The 20,611-nt window shown below is 46.3% G+C and overlaps 1 protein-coding gene across 1 annotated transcript in view; it reads right to left on the bottom strand.

The window, feature by feature from the left end:
* The window catches only part of LANCL3 (LanC like family member 3), an 84,914-nt gene extending 72,482 nt beyond the window's left edge, over nt 1–12,432 (bottom strand). The window contains exon 1 of the mRNA XM_089653020.1: nt 11,659–12,432. Within this exon, the coding sequence (XP_089509146.1) occupies nt 11,659–12,207 (549 nt within the window). The 5' untranslated portion in view covers nt 12,208–12,432. The remainder of the gene's footprint in view (nt 1–11,658) is intronic.
* Nucleotides 12,433–20,611: the final 8,179 nt, after the last annotated feature.

The following is a 20,611-nucleotide window of genomic DNA, read 5'->3' as shown; positions in this document are numbered from 1 at the left end:
TAATTATATGAAAAGGTTTGCATATCATCTTAATATACACTCACTGACTACTTTATTAGGTACACCTGTTCAATTGCTTGGTAACACAAATTGCTAATCAGCCAAACACACTGCAGCAACTCAATGCATTTGGGCATCTAGACGTGGTGAAGAGGACTTGCTGAAGTTCAAATCGAGCATCAGAATGGGGAAGAAAGGGGATTTAAGTGACTTTGAATGTGCCATGGTTGTTGGTGCCAGACGGGCTGGTCTGAGTATTTCAAAAACTGCTGATCTACTGGGATTTTCACGCACAACCATCTCTAGGGTTTACAGAGAATGGTCTGTAAATACAGAGAAAATATCCAGTGAGTGGTAGTTGTGTGTACGAGAAGTCAGAGGAAAATGGGCGGAGTGGTTCCAGATTATAGAAAGGCAACAATAACTCAAATAACCAATCATTACAACCAAGGTATGAAGAATATCATTTCTGAACACAAAACACATAGAACCTTGAAGCAGATGGGCTACAGCAGCAGAAAACCACATCGGGTGACCTAATAAAGTGGCCGGTGAGTGTATGGTCCATAACAGTCAAATGTTAAAGTGGTGGGAAGGGGAATCCCCTTCAACTGTATTTCTAGGAATATTAAGTAAGGCTTTGCAAAAAGCAACTATAGTGTTTATAATGTAATAGACCTCACAAACAGAATAATAATATTGTATTTGTTTGCTATGGTTTACTGCACTCTGAGCACTTTGAACTGCTTTCCTAAGGCCCTGTTTTTACACATAGTGCGGTGACCTGTGTTTTACCACACTGGAAGAATGTAGGTCACCACTAGGACATAAAACAATTGTTTTCTATGTGCCCAATTCACACTACATCACAGCCAAACCAGACAGGATCCCATGTCACTGTACAGCAGCACAACACATTCCGCTGCTGTACACTGACACAAATGAAGTGTCACTCTTGTGTACTTCAAATAGAGTCCATATAAAAGAAGAGAAAAAAGTCCTGTGTGATGTGCTGAAATACGTCAGCTCACTGCAGCTGCCGGAGATATAACCGCTGTGGTATTTTGTGTGGTAGCCGTCTGTTGCTGTGTGAACGGGCCCTATAGCACAACACCGGGCACAAAAAAAAAAGACACCCCCCCCAACACTGCAAGGGCTAACTGCCCATTAAGCATACAGGGTGCCCTGGGCTTGGGTACAGGGAAAAAGTGTAACACTTACCTTACTCCTCACTCCTGTAGGTCTCTCTATCTGTACAACTACTCCTTTGAAGACTCCTAAGATGCTCCCAGATGCGGTCGTAGACCTCTGGTGTGATGAGGACGCCAAGGGAACAGCTCAGAGCCAAGTAGAGACTGCACTGGAGTGGGGTACAAGTAAAAAATACAGCCCCCCCCCGACCTAACATGCATTTAACCCTTGCACTGTGGTGGGGCCCCACTGCAAGGGTTGGGCTTTAAAGCAGTATTAAACCCCAAACTAAAAATATAATATATTGCAGCATAACAGTCATTAGTTGTAGTGGCTGCATTAGTTTTCTTTTTACCTTCTGTTTTCCCCTGGTGATCTAGCCAGCAACACACCTCCTGTATTAGGGTGTCTACACTCTGGAAAAAGGAGCAACAGAGACACTTTTGGGCGGCAAAATTGTTAGTCTGGGGGGAGGGGAGTGTTACATGCATTAGCATATTTAGATACACTAACAAACGGAAGCCAAACTGCAACTAACACTTACAATTAAACTGTTTTGTTTTTGTTTTTTTGTTTTTTTTTTGGGGGGGGTAAAGAATTTTCATAAATTACTGAAAAGCTGATCATTTTAAGCACCCCTGCCAGTGTTAAATGGTTTGTCTCAATCCTCGACCTGCTACAGTTGGAGGGTTGCTTGTTCTGTTGAAAAATAACAGACTTACTGGCTGGCTCACCAGGTGAAAAAAAAGGAAAAAAAGCCTAAAAAATAAAACTAATGCAGCCATCACATCTAAGAATTAGTAAGCTGTAATATAATAAATGTTTGAGTTTAGGTTTAATACCTCTTTAACGCTCACCTCCAGGCTAAATGCAAAAGGTAGATATAGATCTAGGAGTTGTGTTTCTCGGTCAAAGGATATTGAATTCTGCCCAGCAAGTCCTGAGAGTTACAGTGGGGCAAAAAAGTATTTAGTCAGCCACCAATTGTGCAAGTTCTCCCACTTAAAAAGATGAGAGGCCTGTAATTGGCATCATAGGTAGACCTCAACTATGTGAGACAAAATGAGAAAAAAAAATCCAGACAATCACATTGGCTGATTTGGAAAGAATTTATTTGCAAATTATGGTGGAAAATAAGTATTTGGTCACCTACAAACAAGCAAGATTTCTGGCTCTCACAGACCTGTACCTTCTTCTTTAAGAGGCTCCTCTGTCCTGCACTGATTGCCTGTATCAATGGCACCTGTTTGAACTTGTTATCAGTATAAAAGACACCTGTCCACAACCTCAAACAGTCACACTCCAGGTTGGGGACATCTCTTTTCTCTAATGCAGTTAAAGTGTTAAAAAACACAGGAGTCTGCATTCTCTATATCTGGTCTCCCACAGTACACAGAACATGGATGTGACATTATTTTAGTAAATATAAACTGCTACATACCTTTTCTCATCAGCAATTTAAGCAGTCTTGTGGCTTCTATCAGTGTTCAGCAGAGCACTGGTTAAAGCTTGTAGGAGGAGTTTTCTCTAGGAAGATGAGGAACCCCTGACCTCTGTCTGGACAGTGCTGATTGGCCCTGTGCTGATCACATGCACTCTCCCAAGAAAGAAAAAAAAAAAAACTCTCCAAATTGAGCATGTGCTGTGTCTCCACATGATATGTCTTATCAGGAGATAAGAGGGGAGCACTGGAAGAAGGGAAGGATCAGAAAAGTCAGGATCAAACAGCCTTTTTGCACAATGTAGAGGATTAACCTTTTAGATTCCATAGCAAAAAAACAAGCATGCTTTACTGCATGTACAGACTGATTTTACTGTTGTGGGTTACTGTCGTGGTTTAGTAACACTTTAAACCCATGAAAAACTATCATTACATGCTATATAACAGAGTATGCATACATAGGGGACCTTCTCCCCTATGTGATGAAAAAAAAAATAAATAAAAAGTTTGTTTTTTTTTAAATGAAAGTTACATCCGTGCACATACCATCCCCCCCCCAAAAAAAATTGAGGCCCCCCCACCCCCACATATATGCATATACAAACATAAAAAGCAAACACTAGGGTGTCTACACATGTAAAACATTGATTGCCGTACACATGTCACATATCGCCTCGCATGCCAGAATGAGAGCAATAATTCTAGCACCAGACCTCCTCCATAATGCTACACTGATGACCTATAAGGAGCTTTAAAAGTGTCGACCTATAGAAAATATAGGGAACTGAAGTTCATTGCCATTTCATAAGAACACACAAATTTAAGGATTGATAAGTTGGATATCTATTTACTCGGTGCAACCTCAGCTTTTATATTTTGCAAAAAAATATTATTATACAGGATAGGGTAATTTATTGCTTTTTTTTGTGCCATATCATGCGACATAAAAAATTTAAACTAACACTATTTTATTCTCTAGGGTCTTTGCTTTCCGAAAATATATCATGTTTGGGGGTTTTATGTAATCTTCAGGCCTAAAATGATTTTTTGAATTCTGGGGTTGGTCTGGGGTGGGGTTGGTCTGCTCCTGTCACCGCAGAGCACCTTCCGAGTCCTCCCAAACCCCCCCTCCCTATCCTCCTCCTTCGAGGCCCACTGCGTCCGACTATTCTCCCCAACCCCCCTGAAGATTGCTGTGATATATCGGCCTCCTGGATCCATACCCCGCTTCCTGGATGACTTCTCCTCCTGGCTACCCTTCTTCCTCTCCTCTGAGCTACCCACCATCATCTTTGGGGATTTCAACATCCCTGTCAACCTCGACAACCCGGACACATCCCGTCTCCTCCACTTAACCTCCTCCTTTGCACTTGCACAATGCATACAATCCACCACCCACTCCGACGGTAATATCCTTGATCTCGTCTTCTCCAACCGCTGCGCTCCCCACAACCTCACTAACACCCCCTTCCCTCTCTCTGACCACAACCTGATCACCTTCTCTATCTCCTCGTCCTCCAACGCCTACCCCTCCAAATGTCACACTACTACCAGCCGTAACCTCCGCAACCTTAACCCTGCCTCCCTCCACTCTGCAGCTGATCAACTCCACGACCGCATCCTCCCCCTGTCCTGCCCTGACTTGGCTATGACTGCCTACAACAACGCGCTGTCAACAGCCCTTGACTCACTAGTGCCTTTAACCACACGCAACATCAGACCCGACCGCTCCAGCCCTGGCAGACTGATCACACCAAAACCCTCAAACGACACAGTGGTGCCCTGGAGCGACTATGGCGCAAAACCAAATCCCAACAAGCCTTCACCCGCTACAAATCTTCCTTCCACACCTACACCTCCTCCCTCCATGCTGCCAAACAGGCCTACTTCTTGACCCTCATCAAGGCCCTCTCCTCCAATCCTCGCCGACTCTTCTCCGCCTTCAACTCTCTACTCTCTTCACCTCCACCCAGCACCTCACTCACTGCCCTTGAGATTGCCAATCACTTCAAAAACAAGATTGACACAATTCGCAAGGACATTGCCGCAACTCACACACCCTCTCAACCCGTCCCCTCTCACACAGCTACCCCCTTATCCCCCCTCCCCCTCGACATAACCCGCAGGGACTTCGTCGCTGCTCAAACTCTCTCCAACCCCCTTCACCCAGCTACCCCCTCATCACCCCTCTCCCACGGCCCCACCACTGCTCTGACCTCCTCTTCCACCCCACCCTACATTCCTCATACTGAAGCTCCCCCAACACTCCGCACCTTTGACCTTACTACCATCGAGGAAGTCTCCAAGATCCTCTTTGATGCCCGCCTCACCACCTGCCCCCTCGACCCTATCCCCTCACAACTCCTACGACCTCCTTCCCCCTCCATCCTACGCTCCCTCACCCACATCTTCAATCTCTCCCTCTCCTCCGGCACTTTCCCCTCCCCTCTGAAACATGCACACATCACCCCCATACTTAAAAAGCCCTCCCTGGACCCCAATGACCCGAACAAACTCAGACCCATCTCCCTGCTCCCATTTACATCTAAACTCCTCGAGCGCCTAGTCTACACCCGCCTATGCTCTCACCTCAACGACAACAACCTCCTCGATCCCTACAGTCCGGCTTCCGTCCCCTACACTCCACCGAAACTGCCTTACTCAAACTCTCCAACGACCTGCTAACCGCCAAAGCTAATGGCCACTATTCAGTGCTCCTACTCCTTGACCTCTCTGCGGCCTTCGACACAGTCGACCACCCCCTCCTCCTCAAAATACTACACTCCCTCGGCCTCAGAGATTCTGCTCTCTCCTGGCTCTCATCCTACCTGTCACAACGCTCCTTCAGCGTTACCTATAATGCTACCACCTCCCCATCACTCCCCCTCTCTGTTGGGGTCCCTCAATGCTCTGTCCTCGGGCCCTTTCTCTTCTCCATCTATACCTCCTCCCTTGGCCAACTCATACACTCTCACAGCTTCAACTACCACCTCTATGCCGACGACACACAAATCTATCTCTCAACCCCCCACCTCACCCCCTTGGTCTCAGCCCGAATTACACACCTACTGAGCGACATATCAGACTGGATGTCACTCCACTTCCTTAAATTGAACCTCTCCAAAACCGAGTTTCTTGTCTTCCCCCCAGCCCGGACACCACCCCCCATTGACTTCTCCGTCACATCCAACAACGCTACCATCAAACCCGCCCTGCAGGCCAGAGTACTTGGTGTAATTCTGGACTCCAACCTATCCTTTCAACCCCAAGTCCAATCTTTAACAAACTCGTGCAGACTCCACCTCCGCAACATCGCCAAAATACGCACGTTCCTAACCCCAGAAACCACTAAACAGCTCATCCACTCCCTCATCATATCACGACTCGACTACTGCAACTCCCTCCTCATTGGCCTGCCTCGCCACTGGCTATCCCCGCTTCAGTCGATCCTGAATACGGCTGCCAGACTCATTTACCTTTCCAACCGCTCTGTCTCCGCCACCCCCCTCTGCCAATCCCTCCACTGGCTTCCGATTGCGCAACGGATCAAATTCAAAATCCTAACGCTGATGTACAAAGCTGTCCACCATACTGCCCCGAACTACATCACTGACCTAATATCCAAGTACTGCCCAGCACGCACACTCCGCTCCTCACAAGACCTCCTTCTCTCTAGTTCCCTGGTCTCCTCCTCCCATGCCCGCCTCCAGGACTTCTCCAGGGTGTCACCCATCCTCTGGAACTCCCTGCCCCAACCCATCAGATTATCACCTACTCTCCTCTCCTTTAGGTGCACCCTGAAAACCCATCTCTTCAGGGAAGCCTACCCCACCCCCTGCTAACCTGCCGACCTCCTCCACTCTTCCTACCACTCCATCCTCCACAGCTATCTCCTCCTGTACCACTATCCCCTCCCTCCTAGATTGTAAGCTCGAAAGAGCAGGGCCCTCAATCCCTCATGTTTTGCATTGTATTGGTATTGTTCTGTCACATGTTCTGTCCCCCTTTGTAATGTACAGCACTGAGCGAACTATTGGCGCTTTATAAATACTGTATAATAATAATAATAATAATTTTTTAATCTTGTGAAAAAAATGTAAGAACAGCTCTGGCAGCGAATAGGATAAAGGATAAGCCCTGACCTGCCCTTTCCTGATATATTAAATGTTTAAGTCGCCGTAAGCCCCTTTTGTTTTTAAAAGCCCCAGACATTCCTAACAGAACCTCAAATTTAAATATGGTTTGGTTAAAATATATTTATTTTTTTATCTGAACAAGTAGATTGTTATGAGGTACAAGTAGACTGGGGCACCAATTTAGTCCCTGGACTAGTTTTTTTTTTTTAAATTTCCACACTCCTGTATATATAATTTTGGTATGGAACATAAGGAACGTTCCCTTGTGTTTAAACAAGGACATTGTTTATATAAGTAGCTTGTATACCATAAAATACCCTTGTGTACTACAATGACCAGCTCGTATCCATTATTCACCAATAGATGTTTCATTTTCACCTACATGTACAGAATGGGAATCCCAGTTTACACATGATTATAGTATACAATCAGATGCTCACGTCACCCCCCCCCCCCCCCATATAGGAAAAAAATACCAATTAGCACTATTTTATATTAGAAAATGTAAATTTTAACTTTGTACACCATATGATGGTTCTGTGTGTACCCTCTTCCCTTCACCCGCAGTATGAGATGGCCCCTTCACATTGCATGACATGCCCACTTTGTACCCCCTTGTATAACATGAGATGCCAATCTTGTATGTCCTTGCAAAACACGAGAAGCCCTGTTTGCACCCATCATGGTATGAAATGCCCAGGTTTACCTCCTTGCATAGCATGATATGCCCAGTTTGCATTCCTTTGTACAGTATGTAGATACCCAGTTTGTACCCCTTGAATGTTATAAAATGCCCAGTTTGTATCTCATGATTGTCATGAGATGCCCACTTTGCACTATCGTGTATAACATAAGATTTGTGTTCCCTGATTGACATAAGAGGCCCAATTCGTACTCCCCTGCATGGCATAAGATTCCCAGTTTGTACCCATTTACAGAACATAACTTGCCCAGTTTGAACCCTCTTTCATGACATGAGGTGCCCAGTTTGCACCTCTTGTTTAGTATAGTATGAGAATGCCTGGTTTGTAGTACTCCCTTGTATGACTTGAGGTGCCCAGCTGTTACCTCCTGCTGTAGCATACGCTGCCCAGTTTTCACCCCTTTACATAGCATGAAATGCCCAGTTTGTACCACTGTGTATAACATGAGATGCCTCATTTGTACCCCTTCTATAGTACGAGATGCCCAGTTTTTACCCTCTTGCATAGGATGAGATTCCCCGTTTGTACCACACTGTATAAGAGGAAATGCCCAGTTTGTACCCCTTGTATAGTATGAGATGCCCAGTTTGTCCCCCTTTGCATAGTATTATGTGCCAGTTTCCCCCCCCCCTGTATAGTATGATGTGCCCAGTTTTTAACTGCCCCCCCTTGTATAGTATGAGATGCCCAGTTTATCCCCCTTTGCATAGTATTATGTGCCCAGTTTCCCCCCCCTGTATAGTATGATGTGCCCAGTTTTTAACTGCCCCCCCCCCCCTTGTATAGTATGAGATGCCCAGTTTCTCCTCTCTTGTATGGTATGATGTGTCCAGTTTTTTCCCTTATATAATATGAGATGCCAGTTTGTCCCCTCTTGTATAGTATGATGTGCCCAGTTTTTACACCCCCCCCCCTGTATAGCATAAGATGCCCAGTTTGCCTCCCCCTCCCCTGTATAGCATTATGTGCCGTTTGTCCCCCTTGTATAGTATGAGGTGCCCAGTCTGCCCTCCCCCCCTTGTTCAGTATGTAGTGGCCAGTTTTTCCCCCCTTGTACAGTATGAGGTGCCCAATTTGTCCCCACTTGTATAGTCTGATGTGCCCAGTTTGTCTCCCCTTACATAGTACAATGTGCCCAGTTTGTCCCCCCTTGTATAGTCTGATGCGCCCAGTTTATCCCCCTTGTATAATCAGATATGCCCAGTTTGTCCCCCTTGCATAGTCTGATGTTCCCAGTGTGCCCCCCCTTGTACAGCCTGATGTGCCCAGTGTGTCCCCCCTTGTAAAGCCTGATGTGCCCAGTGTGTCCCCCCTTGTATAGTCTAATGTGCCCAGTGTGTCCCCCCTTGTATAGTCTGATGTGTCCAGTTTGTCCCATGTATGGTATGATGATGTTCCCAGTTTGTTTCCCCCACATGTATAGTCTGATATGCCCAGTGTGCTCCCCCCCATATAGCGTGATGTGCCAAGTTTGTCCCCCTCATGTCCAGTGTGATGTGCCAAGTCCCCCCCCCGTATAGTGTGATGTGCCACGTTTGTCCCCCCCATGTCTAGTGTGATGTGCCAAGTTTGTCCCCCCATGTCTAGTGTGGTGTGCCAAGTTTGTCCTCCCCATGTCTAGTGTGATGTGTCAAGTTTGCCCCCCCCCCCATGTCTAGTGTGATGTGTCAAGTTTGCCCCCCCCATGTCTAGTGTGATGTGCCCAGTTTGCCCCCCCCCCTTGTATAGTGTGATGTGTCCAGTTTGCCCCCCCCATGTCTAGTGTGATGTGCCAAGTTTGCCCCCCATGTCTAGTGTGATGTGCCCAGTTTTCCCCCCCTTGTATAGTGTGTTGTGCCAAGTTTGCCCCCCCTCATTTCTAGTGTGATGTGGCCAGTTTGCCCCCCCGTATATAGTGTGATGTGCCCAATTTACCCCCCCCATGTCTAGTGTGATGTTCCCAGTTTATCCCACCCCCCATGTCTAGTGTGATGTGCCCAGTTTGCCCCCCCTTGTCTAGTGTGATGTGCCCAGTTTGCCCCCCCCTTGTACAGTGTGATGTTCCCAGTTTGCCCCCCCTTGTATAGTGTGATGTGCTCAGTTGGCCCTCCCTTGTATAGTGTGATGTGCCCAGTTTGCCCCCCCTTGTATAGTGTGATGTGCCCAGTTTGCCCCCCCCCCCGTCTAGTATGATGTGCCCAGTTTGCCCCCCCCCCCTTGTATAGTGTGATGTGCCCAGTTTGCCCCCCCTTGTATAGTGTGATGTGCCCAGTTTGCCCTGCCTTGCATAGTGTTATGTGCCCAGTTTGCCCCCCCTCTTGTATAGTGTGATGTGCCCAGTTTGCCCCCCCCCTTGTATAGTGTGATGTGCCCAGTTGGCCCCCCCTTGTATAGTGTGATGTGCCCAGTTGGCCCCCCCCCCTTATACAGTGTGATGTGCCCAGTTTGACCCCCCCCCCCCCTTGTATAGTGTGATGTGCTCAGTTTGCCCCCCCCCCCCTTGTATAGTGTGATGTGCCCAGTTTGCCCCTTTTGTATAGTGTGATGTGCCCAGTTTGTCCCCCCTTGTATAGTGTGATGTGCCCAGTTGGCCCCCCCTTGTATAGTGTGATGTGCCCAGTTGGCCCCCCCTTGTATAGTGTGATGTGCCCAGTTTGACCCCCCCCCCTGTATAGTGTGATGTGCCCAGTTTGACCCCCCTTGTATAGTGTGATGTGCCCAGTTTGCCCCCCCCCCCCCCTTGTATAGTGTGATGTGCCCAGTTGGCCCCCCCCTTGTATAGTGTGATGTGCCCAGTTGCCCCCCCCCCCCCTTGTATAGTGTGATGTGCCCAGTTGCCCCCCCCCTGTATAGTGTGATGTGCCCAGTTTGCCCCCCCTTGTATAGTGTGATGTGCCCAGTTTGCCCCCCCTTGTATAGTGTGATGTGCCCAGTTTGCCCCCCCCCCCTTGTATAGTGTGATGTGCCCAGTTGGCCCCCCCTTGTATAGTGTGATGTGCCCAGTTGGCCCCCCCTTGTATAGTGTGATGTGCCCACTTGGCCCCCCCCCCCTTGTATAGTGTGATGTGCCCAGTTGGCCCCCCCTTGTATAGTGTGATGTGCCCAGTTTGCCCCCCTTGTATAGTGTGATGTGCCCAGTTTGCCCCCCCCCTTGTATAGTGTGATGTGCCCAGTTTGCCCCCCCCCCCCTTGTATAGTGTGATGTGCCAGGCTTGCCCCCCCCCCTTGTATAGTGTGATGTGCCCAGTTGGCCCCCCCTTGTATAGTGTGATGTGCCCAGTTTGCCCCCCCCCCCTTGTATAGTGTGATGTGCCCAGTTTGCCCCCCCCCCCCTTGTATTGTATAGTGTGATGTGCCAGGTTTGCCCCCCCCCTTGTATAGTGTGATGTGCCCAGTTGGCCCCCCCTTGTATAGTGTGATGTGCCCAGTTGGCCCCCCCCCCCCTTGTATAGTGTGATGTGCCCAGTTTGCCCCCCCCCCCTTGTATAGTGTGATGTGCCCAGTTGGCCCCCCTTGTATAGTGTGATGTGCCCAGTTTGCCCCCCCCCCCTTGTATAGTGTGATGTGCCCAGTTTGCCCCCCCCCCCTTGTACAGTGTGATGTGCCCAGTTTGCCCCCCCCTTGTATAGTGTGATGTGCCCAGTTTGCCCCCCCCCCCCTTGTATAGTGTGATGTGCCAGGCTTGCCCCCCCCCCCTTGTATAGTGTGATGTGCCCAGTTGGCCCCCCCTTGTATAGTGTGATGTGCCCAGTTTGCCCCCCCCCCCTTGTATAGTGTGATGTGCCCAGTTTGCCCCCCCCCCCCTTGTATAGTGTGATGTGCCAGGTTTGCCCCCCCCTTGTATAGTGTGATGTGCCCAGTTGGCCCCCCCTTGTATAGTGTGATGTGCCCAGTTGGCCCCCCTTGTATAGTGTGATGTGCCCAGTTTGCCCCCCCCCCCTTGTATAGTGTGATGTGCCCAGTTTGCCCCCCCCCCTTGTATAGTGTGATGTGCCCAGTTGGCCCCCCTTGTATAGTGTGATGTGCTCAGTTTGCCCCCCCCCCCCTTGTATAGTGTGATGTGCCCAGTTTGCCCCCCCCCCCCCCCCTTGTACAGTGTGATGTGCCCAGTTTGCCCCCCCCCCCTGTATAGTGTGATGTGCCCCGTGTGTGCTCCATGCTGTGTCAGTGTGCCCTCGGTATACAGGGTGTATGCCCTCCGTCGTACCTCCACGTCCAGCCTGTGCCTGAGGACGAGGGCAGCACACAGGTAGCCGCTCCTGCCCACGAACAGTTCGTCGGATCCACACTCCAGGAAGCCGAGCGGCATACACAAGTCCCCCAGCTCTCGGAAGCGCTCCAGCGGCTTGGTGTAGTCCGCCCGTCCCGCCGCCTTGTAGATCATAGCGGCCACAGCATAGACCCCCGCACCGCCCAGCAGGAAGGACGCCCGGGTCTCCCGGTCCTGCTCCCGGTCATAGTGCAGCACGCAGGTGTCGATGATGGAGCCGGCTCGGCGGAGGTAGGTGTCCCTGTGAGCGCTGAACACAGGGCACTGCGACACGTGGTACAGCATGTATGCCACCCCGGCCAGACCCCCGTACAGCCCCCCCTCCTGGCCGCCCTGGGCAGGCAACTTCTGGAGGATGCTGTCTATGGTCCTGAGGACAGCCCCGACATCGCTGCCCTGGCCGGACACCAGGCTGCCCTTGTAGTCGGAGAAGCGGTTGGGGAAGCAGCGCTTGTTCTCCATCGGATGAGGACGGGGGTCCTGCATGGAGCAATGGTGGCCTCTGATGGATCCTGGACGGGGGGCAGTCAGGTACTGGGGACACAATCACAGATGACAGCCGGCTGCCTGCTGGAGAGTAATGGAGCTGTCAGAGCCTGGAAAACATTGGACATGCTGGAGCAGGGAGGAGAGCATACATATGCAGGAGGGGGAGGAGCCTATTAGCACACTGCCAATCAGACATCAGCAATACACTGGACTGCTCACACCTCCCACTCACTACATCGTGTCTATGGACTCTACAGTCTGCTCTTCATCACATGGATAGAACTCTGATCTGCAGAGACAGGATGAGCCTCCATATCACAGCATGAGATGTTCTGGGAACAGACAATCTACAGTCCTTTGGATTAGTTTAATCATTTGTGAAGGGGATTCTGAAGCTGACCAGGTACATTCAGAAGACCCTTTGTTACTTAACCACTTGTCCTCCTGACGATTTACCTCCTTTCCTGACCAGGCCATTTTTTGCGTTACGGCGCTGCGTTACTTTAATTGACAATTGTGCGGTCATTCAACGCTGCACCCAAATTAAATGTACATTCTTTTTTTCCCACAAATTCAGCTTTCTTTCGGTGGCATTTGATCGCCTGTGCGGTTTTTATTTTTTGCGCTATAAAAAAAAGACCGACAATTTTGGAAAAAAATACAATATTTTTGACATTTTGCTTTTAACCTTCCTGGCGGTAATCCTGAGTGTGACTCGGGGGTTAATTTCAGTACCAGAAGCGGTGACCCCGAGCAACACTCGGGATTACACTGCAACGATCTCTCGAGCCTTACCTTGTCCCACGAACCCGCAAGGTCCCCCTGCTGTGTCTCCCAGCCATGTCCGTCAGCAAATGCCGGCATCTGTCTTCCGAGTTCCGTTCCCTGCGAGTGTCAGGACATACAGGGGGCAGAACCGGCGGGAGATTCAAATTTGACATACACACACACAATACACTGTAATCTCTTAGTAATACATTACTGTATCAAACCATTTCATCTAAATTTTGTCCCTAGTGCTTTGTCCTGTGCCCTTCCTGCACTTTTACCGCTCTTTCTGCCTAGAAGCTGAGAAACATCCATGGCATCCAAAAAAAATCCCTTTATGTCAAAATCGGTTTTAGACCAGCTAGAGAACAGCGATAGTAAATCAGAACCACTTGCAGAATTGAGTGATAATGATTCGTGGAGAAATTCCTCATCAGACACTGAAAACGATTCTGCGACTTTGCTCAGTGATGTGCGAACTTGGCGCTATATTTCAAATTTCAGTGTTTTGGTTTGATTATATTATTGAATTAAATTTATTATTATTATATTATTTTTTCTAATTATTTATTATATCATAATTTATGATTTCATGTTTCAAACTTTATCATACCCGGGATGTTTACCAGACTCTTGTTTGGACAGATTTCAGTGAGTTATTCTTAAGAATTACAGGCCTAGAATATAAAACAACAAATTTCCATGAAAAACAATGTACTGCTTTGACATTCAAAAATATTGATTATTTAGACTGCCAGGGAGGATAATCACTTGCCCTCCTGAGGATTTACCCTCCTTCCTGACCAGGCCTCTTTTTGCTATACAGCTCTGCACTATTTCAACTGGTAATTGCGCAGTCATGCAATGCTGCACCCAAATTAAATTTACGTCCTTCTTTCACATGAATTGTACTTTCTTTCGGTGGTATTTGATCACCTGTGCATTTTTTGCACTATGAAAAAAAAAGCGACAATTTTGAGAAAGAAAAACAATATTTTTGACTTTTGCTAATAAACATGTCCAGTAAAAAAATTAAAAAAAATAAATTTCATCATAAATTTAAGCCAAAATGTATTCTGCTACATGTCTTTGCTAAAAAAAATCCCAGTACGTGTAAATTAAATGGTTTACATGAAAGTTATAACATCTACAAATGGTGGTATATATACTGGAATTTTTCTTTTTTTGTTACTTTTAATGGCGGTGATCAGCGACTTATAGCGGGACTGCGGCGGGTATTCTGACACTGGGGGGAACTGACTTGATGTCACTGACATCCCCAGTGGCACCAATAAAGTGTTGAGAGATTTCATTTATCACTGACAGGGGTGCTTACAATGATCAGCTTTTATTTATCCACGTAAGACCGTGATCTCTATTGCTGTAACTCTGTGTTTCTCAACCTTTTTTCAGTCACGGCACTATTTAAAATTATGGACAATTTTTAGGTACCCCATTCTAAAATACAAAACAACTAAACTAATAGTTTTACACATTGCAGCAGAATCCACACGCACAAGACATCCAACATTAGAGGTGATTTATGCTTTCAAACCAAATACACTTTTGCACACTGGTGCTGACTAGTATTCTTGCATTTCTTCTTCATTTTCTCTCCATCATGCAACTAATGTCACCCCAGTGCTGACAGAAAGGGGCGGGGAGGGGGGGGGGATAAAAAAGAATGTTGTGCAGGTGCCTGATGTCCTCCTTATCAACCAATGTCAGTGGTTGTTAGGATGCTGGCGGCTGCCCAGCACAGTGCCCGAGGTTGTAATGTTTCACGATGAAAACCTGTGGCTTTAAAAAAAAAAAAAAGCAGTCTTGATCCACTCACTGGCTTGTAAACAGTTTTGGGGCAGGTTTTAGGCATTTTGCCAAGGCACCCTTGAAGAACCCAGAAGGCACCCCAGGGCCCAGGGTGCCTAGGAACCCTGAATGAAAAAGGCTGCTGTAATTGCTTGTTTAACTGCAGTGTGAGCTGAAGTGTGGCTGTGTGTTAGTGTATTGAAACCTGCTAATACATCTAACACCCTTTTCCCCCAGACTAACAATGCTACTGTCTGCTGTGCCCCCTGTGCTCCTTAATCCGGAGTGTAGGCACTCTAATACAGGAGGTGTGTTACTGGCCAGATCACCAGGTGAAAAGAGAGGGAAACAAAAGTCTAAAAAAAAAAGAAAACTGATGCAGCCACTACATCTAATGATTGTAAGCTGCAATATATTATATTTATGGTTTGGGGTTTAATACCACTTTAATTTCAATGGACTTGTCCTTTTTCAACCTACCCTGAGTAACTATGATTAGCAAAGCCAAGAGCAGTCTGTCCTTTCCTCCCTTATAACTCTCTTTACATCACAGTCAAATGTACATATATAAGGGAATGCCAACATAGACAGATACCTTCATGTGACCAGATCATGCCTGGATAATCAACACACTTACCATATATATGGACACAAGTACTATATATCCAAAAAATAATAACAGCTGGTTTTCCTTTCTGCTACAATGCATACAAATAAATAATTTAAAAAGATAATAATAACGATAATCAATAAATGTTTCATTACGGTTGGTTTCTGTGTGTTACTACATTTTGCACAAGTTAAATCTGCTTCATTGAAGATGAACTCTGGATAAAGTGAAATGAAAAGAGATCCATAGAGCTGGAATAGCTTGCTTGTTGAATAGTTCCTTTTTTCATCTAGACAATGATGTATGAAACAGAGAAACATGAGAGACCCTACTGCCTTCATAATGAATATATATACACTGCTCAAAAAATGAAAGCAACGCTTTTTAATCAGAGTATAGCATCAAGTCAATTAAACTCCTGGGATATTGATCTGGTCAGTTAAGTAGCAGAGGGGGTTGTTAATCAGTTTCAGCTGCTTTGGTGTTCATGAAATTAACAACAGGTGCACTAGATGGGCAACAATAAGATGACTCCCAAAACAGGAATGGTTTTACAGGTGGAGGCCACTGACATTTATTTCCATATTAACCTTTTCTGACTGTTTTTCACTAGTTATGCATTTGGCTAGGGGCAGTGTCACTAATGGTAGCCTACAGAGGTTGCACAGGCAGTCCAACTCCTCCAGGATGACACATCAATACATGCCATTGCCAGAAGGTCTCGAGCATGGAGGAGATTCCAGGAGACAGGCAATTACTCTAGGAGAGCTGGATAGGGCCGTAGAAGGTCGTTAACCCTTCAGCAGGACCGGTATCTGCTCCTTTTTGCAAGGAAGAACAGGATGAGCACTGCCAGAGCCCTACAAAATGACCTCCAGCAGGCCACTGGTGTGAATGTCTGTGACCAAACAATCAGAAACAGACTTCATAAGAGTGGCCTCAGGGCCCGACATCCTTTAATGGGCCCTGTGCTCACTGCCCAGCACCATAGAGCTTGATTGGCATTTGCCATTGAACACCAGAATTGGCAGGTCCGCCACTGGTGCCCTATGCTTTTCACAGATGAGAGCAAGTTCATCCTGAGCACATGTGACAGACGTGACAGGGTCTGGAGAAGCCGAGGAGAATGCTATGCTGCCTGTAACATCGTTCAGCATGACCCTTTTGGTGGTGGGTCAGTGATGGCCTGGGGAGGCATATCCATGGAGGGATGTACAGACCTCTAAAAGCTAGACAGACAATGGCACCCTGACTACCATTAGGATGAAATTCTTGGACCCATTGTCAGACCCTACGCTGGTGCAGTGGGTCCTGGGATCATCCTGGTGCACGACAATGCCCGGTCTCATGTGGGGAGAGTATGCAGGCAGTTCCTGGAGGATGAAGGAATGGGTACCATTGAATGTCCCCCACGCTCGCCTGACCTAGAACACCTGTGGAATATCATGTTTCGGTCCATCCGACGCCACCACGTTGCACCTCAGACTGTCTAGAAGCTCAGTGATGCCCTGGTCCAGATATGGAAGGAAATACCCCAGGACACCATCCCCTGTCTCATTAGGAGCATGCCCTGACATTGTCAGGAATGCATACAAGCACGTGGGGGCTATACAAACTACTGAGTACCATTTTGAGTTGCTGCAAACAAATTTCAGAAAAATTAACTAGCCTACTGCATAAATTTTTCACTTTGATTTTCGGAGTGTCTTTGAATTCAGTCCTCTGTAGATTGATCATTTTCATTTCCATCAAATGATGGGGCATCCTTACGTTCCTAAGCATGCATCCAGCATGATATTTTTCCCCATCGAGATCTGATGTGTTTTCAAATGTGTTCCTTTAATTTTTTGAGCACTGTATATATATATATATATATATATATATATATTACCAAGCAAGATAAAAATGTAGACAAGTTTGTCTATTATCTCACAAAATAGCAGCAATCTTCTGTGCTATTCATCATAGGATTTGGAGTGAGTCTGCATAAAAATGTATTATATGCTTGTGGCTATTGTAGTACTATCTATATTAACACTAAAGTCTGGTAGTTATTTGTCCTTCAAAACCAAAACCTGCATATTGCATATCGTAACATGAACCTTATTGGCACCTTTCATAAAACTTTTTACAGTCATATTAGTTGGAAACTGTCTATTTTATGATTTTCAAAAGGTGATACAAATGAATCACAAGAATCTTTGTACACCATAGAGTTATCTGAGGATTCAGCAGTGGTACTAAATTGCATCTCTTGAATATATAATAGCATTATTAGGATTATTCAACAGCTCTCAAGATCCCCTAGGCTCTCTAGAGTGGGCTTCAACATGTAAAATATTGCAATACTAGTGGTTCCCTTACAATAAAATGTAATAGAAGGGTAGCCCAGCCAGTCTTTAAAGTACATGGTAAAGTCTGGGTCATACTAAACTGGGATGTACTATGCCAGCTGTCATCTATGAACCAACCAGGAAAGAAATATACAAACTATCAAGTATCTGCAGAATGAGCAGTGAAGATATAATCACTGGCCTCTTTATTAGGTACAACTTGCTAGTGCCAAGAAATTCTCCCCCGCGTCCTTACACCACCACCACCACAAGCCTGAACCGTTGATACACGGCAGGATGGATCCATGCTTTCATGTTGTTTACACCAAATTCTGACCCTACCATCCGAATGTCACATCAACCAGTCTGCCCATTCTCCTCTGACCTCTGACATCAACAAGGCATATTCATCCACACAACTGCTGCTCACTAGATATTTTTTATTTTTCAGACCATTCTCTGTAAACCCTAGAGATGGTTGTGTGTGAAAAACCCAGTAGATCAGCAGTTTTTGAAATACTCAGACCAGCCCGTCTGGCACCAGCAACCATGCCACGTTCAAAGTCACTTCAACCACCTCTCTTCCCCATTCTGATGCTTGGTTTGAACTTCAGCAAGTTGTCTTCACCACGTCTACATGCCTAAATGCATTGAGTTGCTGCCAAGTGATTGGCTGATTATGTATGTTGTATTTTGCTTCCATCCATGGCCAGATAGACAGTGTCAGTTCATGCTTAAGGCAGAATTCCGGGCAGAAATGCTATTACCAGCAAGCACTGGTGCTTTCATACCTTAATACCTAATGCTTCTTCTTTTTTTTCCCAGTGTGCCCTGTTTGAGAAATCCAGGTGCATTTTTGAATCGGCTTCTTTCCCTATAACATCCGTGTTGTAAGATCAGTGGCTGCTATGTATCTACAGTGTATCCTCCTGACCATTGGTCTTGTCTCTGCCCCGCTGTAGTTCTTTAGAACAGAGATGTAAGTGGATCCCTGCTTGCTGTAGTGGGAGGACTCTGGAGTCTGAAACTCCCAGTCTGAGCCTATCAGGATAGTGGCTGGTTATGTGGGCATGCAGCCCTCGGCACCAACTCCACCCTCTGCTTCCACTCCTCCCCGCCACAGGTTCGCTGCACATGATGCCTCTCATTTCCTACATTTCCCCTTGCATCATGGGAAATGTAGTCCTCTTCCCTGCTCGGAAGTGATGTGCAGCAAGAGAGAAGGTCCTCCTCCTGGCGCCAGGAAGAAGCACTCTTTTTCAAGGATGTCATGATGTTACGGAGACTGAAAGTGTTGGATTACAAGAAAAGTAAAACAACATGATTTAAACTGTGTTAGTGGTTTAACACAGCTTAGGGAGAGGGATATGAATTTGCAAAGTTATCTAGATCCTGGAGTTCAGCTTTAAGGGTACATCTTACAATCTCACTGTGCAATCAACTTTATATTTAGAAAGTCAATGTAATATCAAAACCTAATTTATCCAATCAGTTTGTATCAAAGGCTGGCCCTTGCACTATATAAGAGATGGTATCGAGACTAGTTTTGTAACAAGCCAACAGATGGCAACACAAGGCTGCATGCACATTCACAGTGAGCACTGACCTTCATAAGTCAGTGTGCCAAAAGACATTGTCCTGTGTACATCGGGAGATGTGTAACTGGTGCTATTCTGACCACGTGTTATCACATCTGCTATTTCATCATGGACAGCAAGGTAGAACAAATAGCAAACATGAAATTATGTGTAACTGGTGCTATTCTGACCACGTGTTACCACATCTGCTATTTCATCATGGACAGCAAGGTAGAACAAATAGCAAACATGAAATTATGTGTTAAACTTAGCAAATCTGCCATAGAGATGTTTGACATGATTCGGCAAGTTTACAGTGACACGCAATGAGTCGTTCAAAGTGTTTTGCATGGCACCCGTGCTTCAAAAGCAGAAGAACATCACTGGAAGACGATGAGAGATCAGGAAGACCTTCAACGAGCTTAACCCCTGAAATGCCCTCTTCCCGAAGTGAAGATCCAGCTCAAAGATTGTTGTTTTGACATCACTGCGGAAATCAAGCGATTTGCCCGGTTTCATGCAGAATTTCATGTTTGCTCTTTGTTCTAACTTGCTGTCCATGATGAAATAGCAGTTGTGGTGATGCACATGGTCAGAACAGAACCAGTTGTACAGCTCCCGGTGTACACAGGACAATGTCTTTTGGCACACTGACTTATGAAGGTTGGTGATCCCATGACTGTGCATGCAGGCCTGTGTTGCATCTGTTGGTGCATTACAAAACATTTTGACACCACCTAGTGTGCAATAAAATCTATACCTGGAAGAGCTTAAGTATTTGCAAAATGTTAATAATGAAAAAGCTGTAAAACAAAGCCACACTGACCTCTGTAGATGTAGGCACTGTCAAAGTTCTAAGCAGAAACACTGCAGGCATGCATTTCAATCTCCAAGCAGCTCAGCTCACCCTGCTCTTCCCTCCCAGATAATCTATTCTATGTTCATATGAAATTTCATTTTAGAGTTCACAAAGGATTGTAGCTCTGTTTACATGGCATGCTTGACAAACAATATACCAAAACTGAATGCATCATGCTTTTTTCCTTGGGGACCCACCAAAGCCTTCGGATGAACATAGGTGGATATTGTTCTTGCTGTCTTCACTATAGTTCTGCTGTATTGCAGCTCCAGAGCCCAATGTATAGCAAAACAACAAACGTGTCCCAATTATATGATGGAAAAATTGTGCTACTTAAATGTTTTAACACATCAACTCATGTACGTAGCTTCACTATTATTTTATATGATGCTAATCTACATCTGTTTGATGAGCTATCATTGCCCAGTTTTCAATGTATCAACAG

The sequence above is a fragment of the Staurois parvus genome, unplaced genomic scaffold, assembly GCF_062004578.1.
Source record: "Staurois parvus isolate SC_StPar_1 unplaced genomic scaffold, SC_StPar_1.0 ptg000696l, whole genome shotgun sequence".
NCBI lineage: Eukaryota > Metazoa > Chordata > Amphibia > Anura > Ranidae > Staurois > Staurois parvus.
Note: the sequence above shows the minus strand (reverse complement) of the source record. Positions and strands in the feature narration are given on the sequence as shown.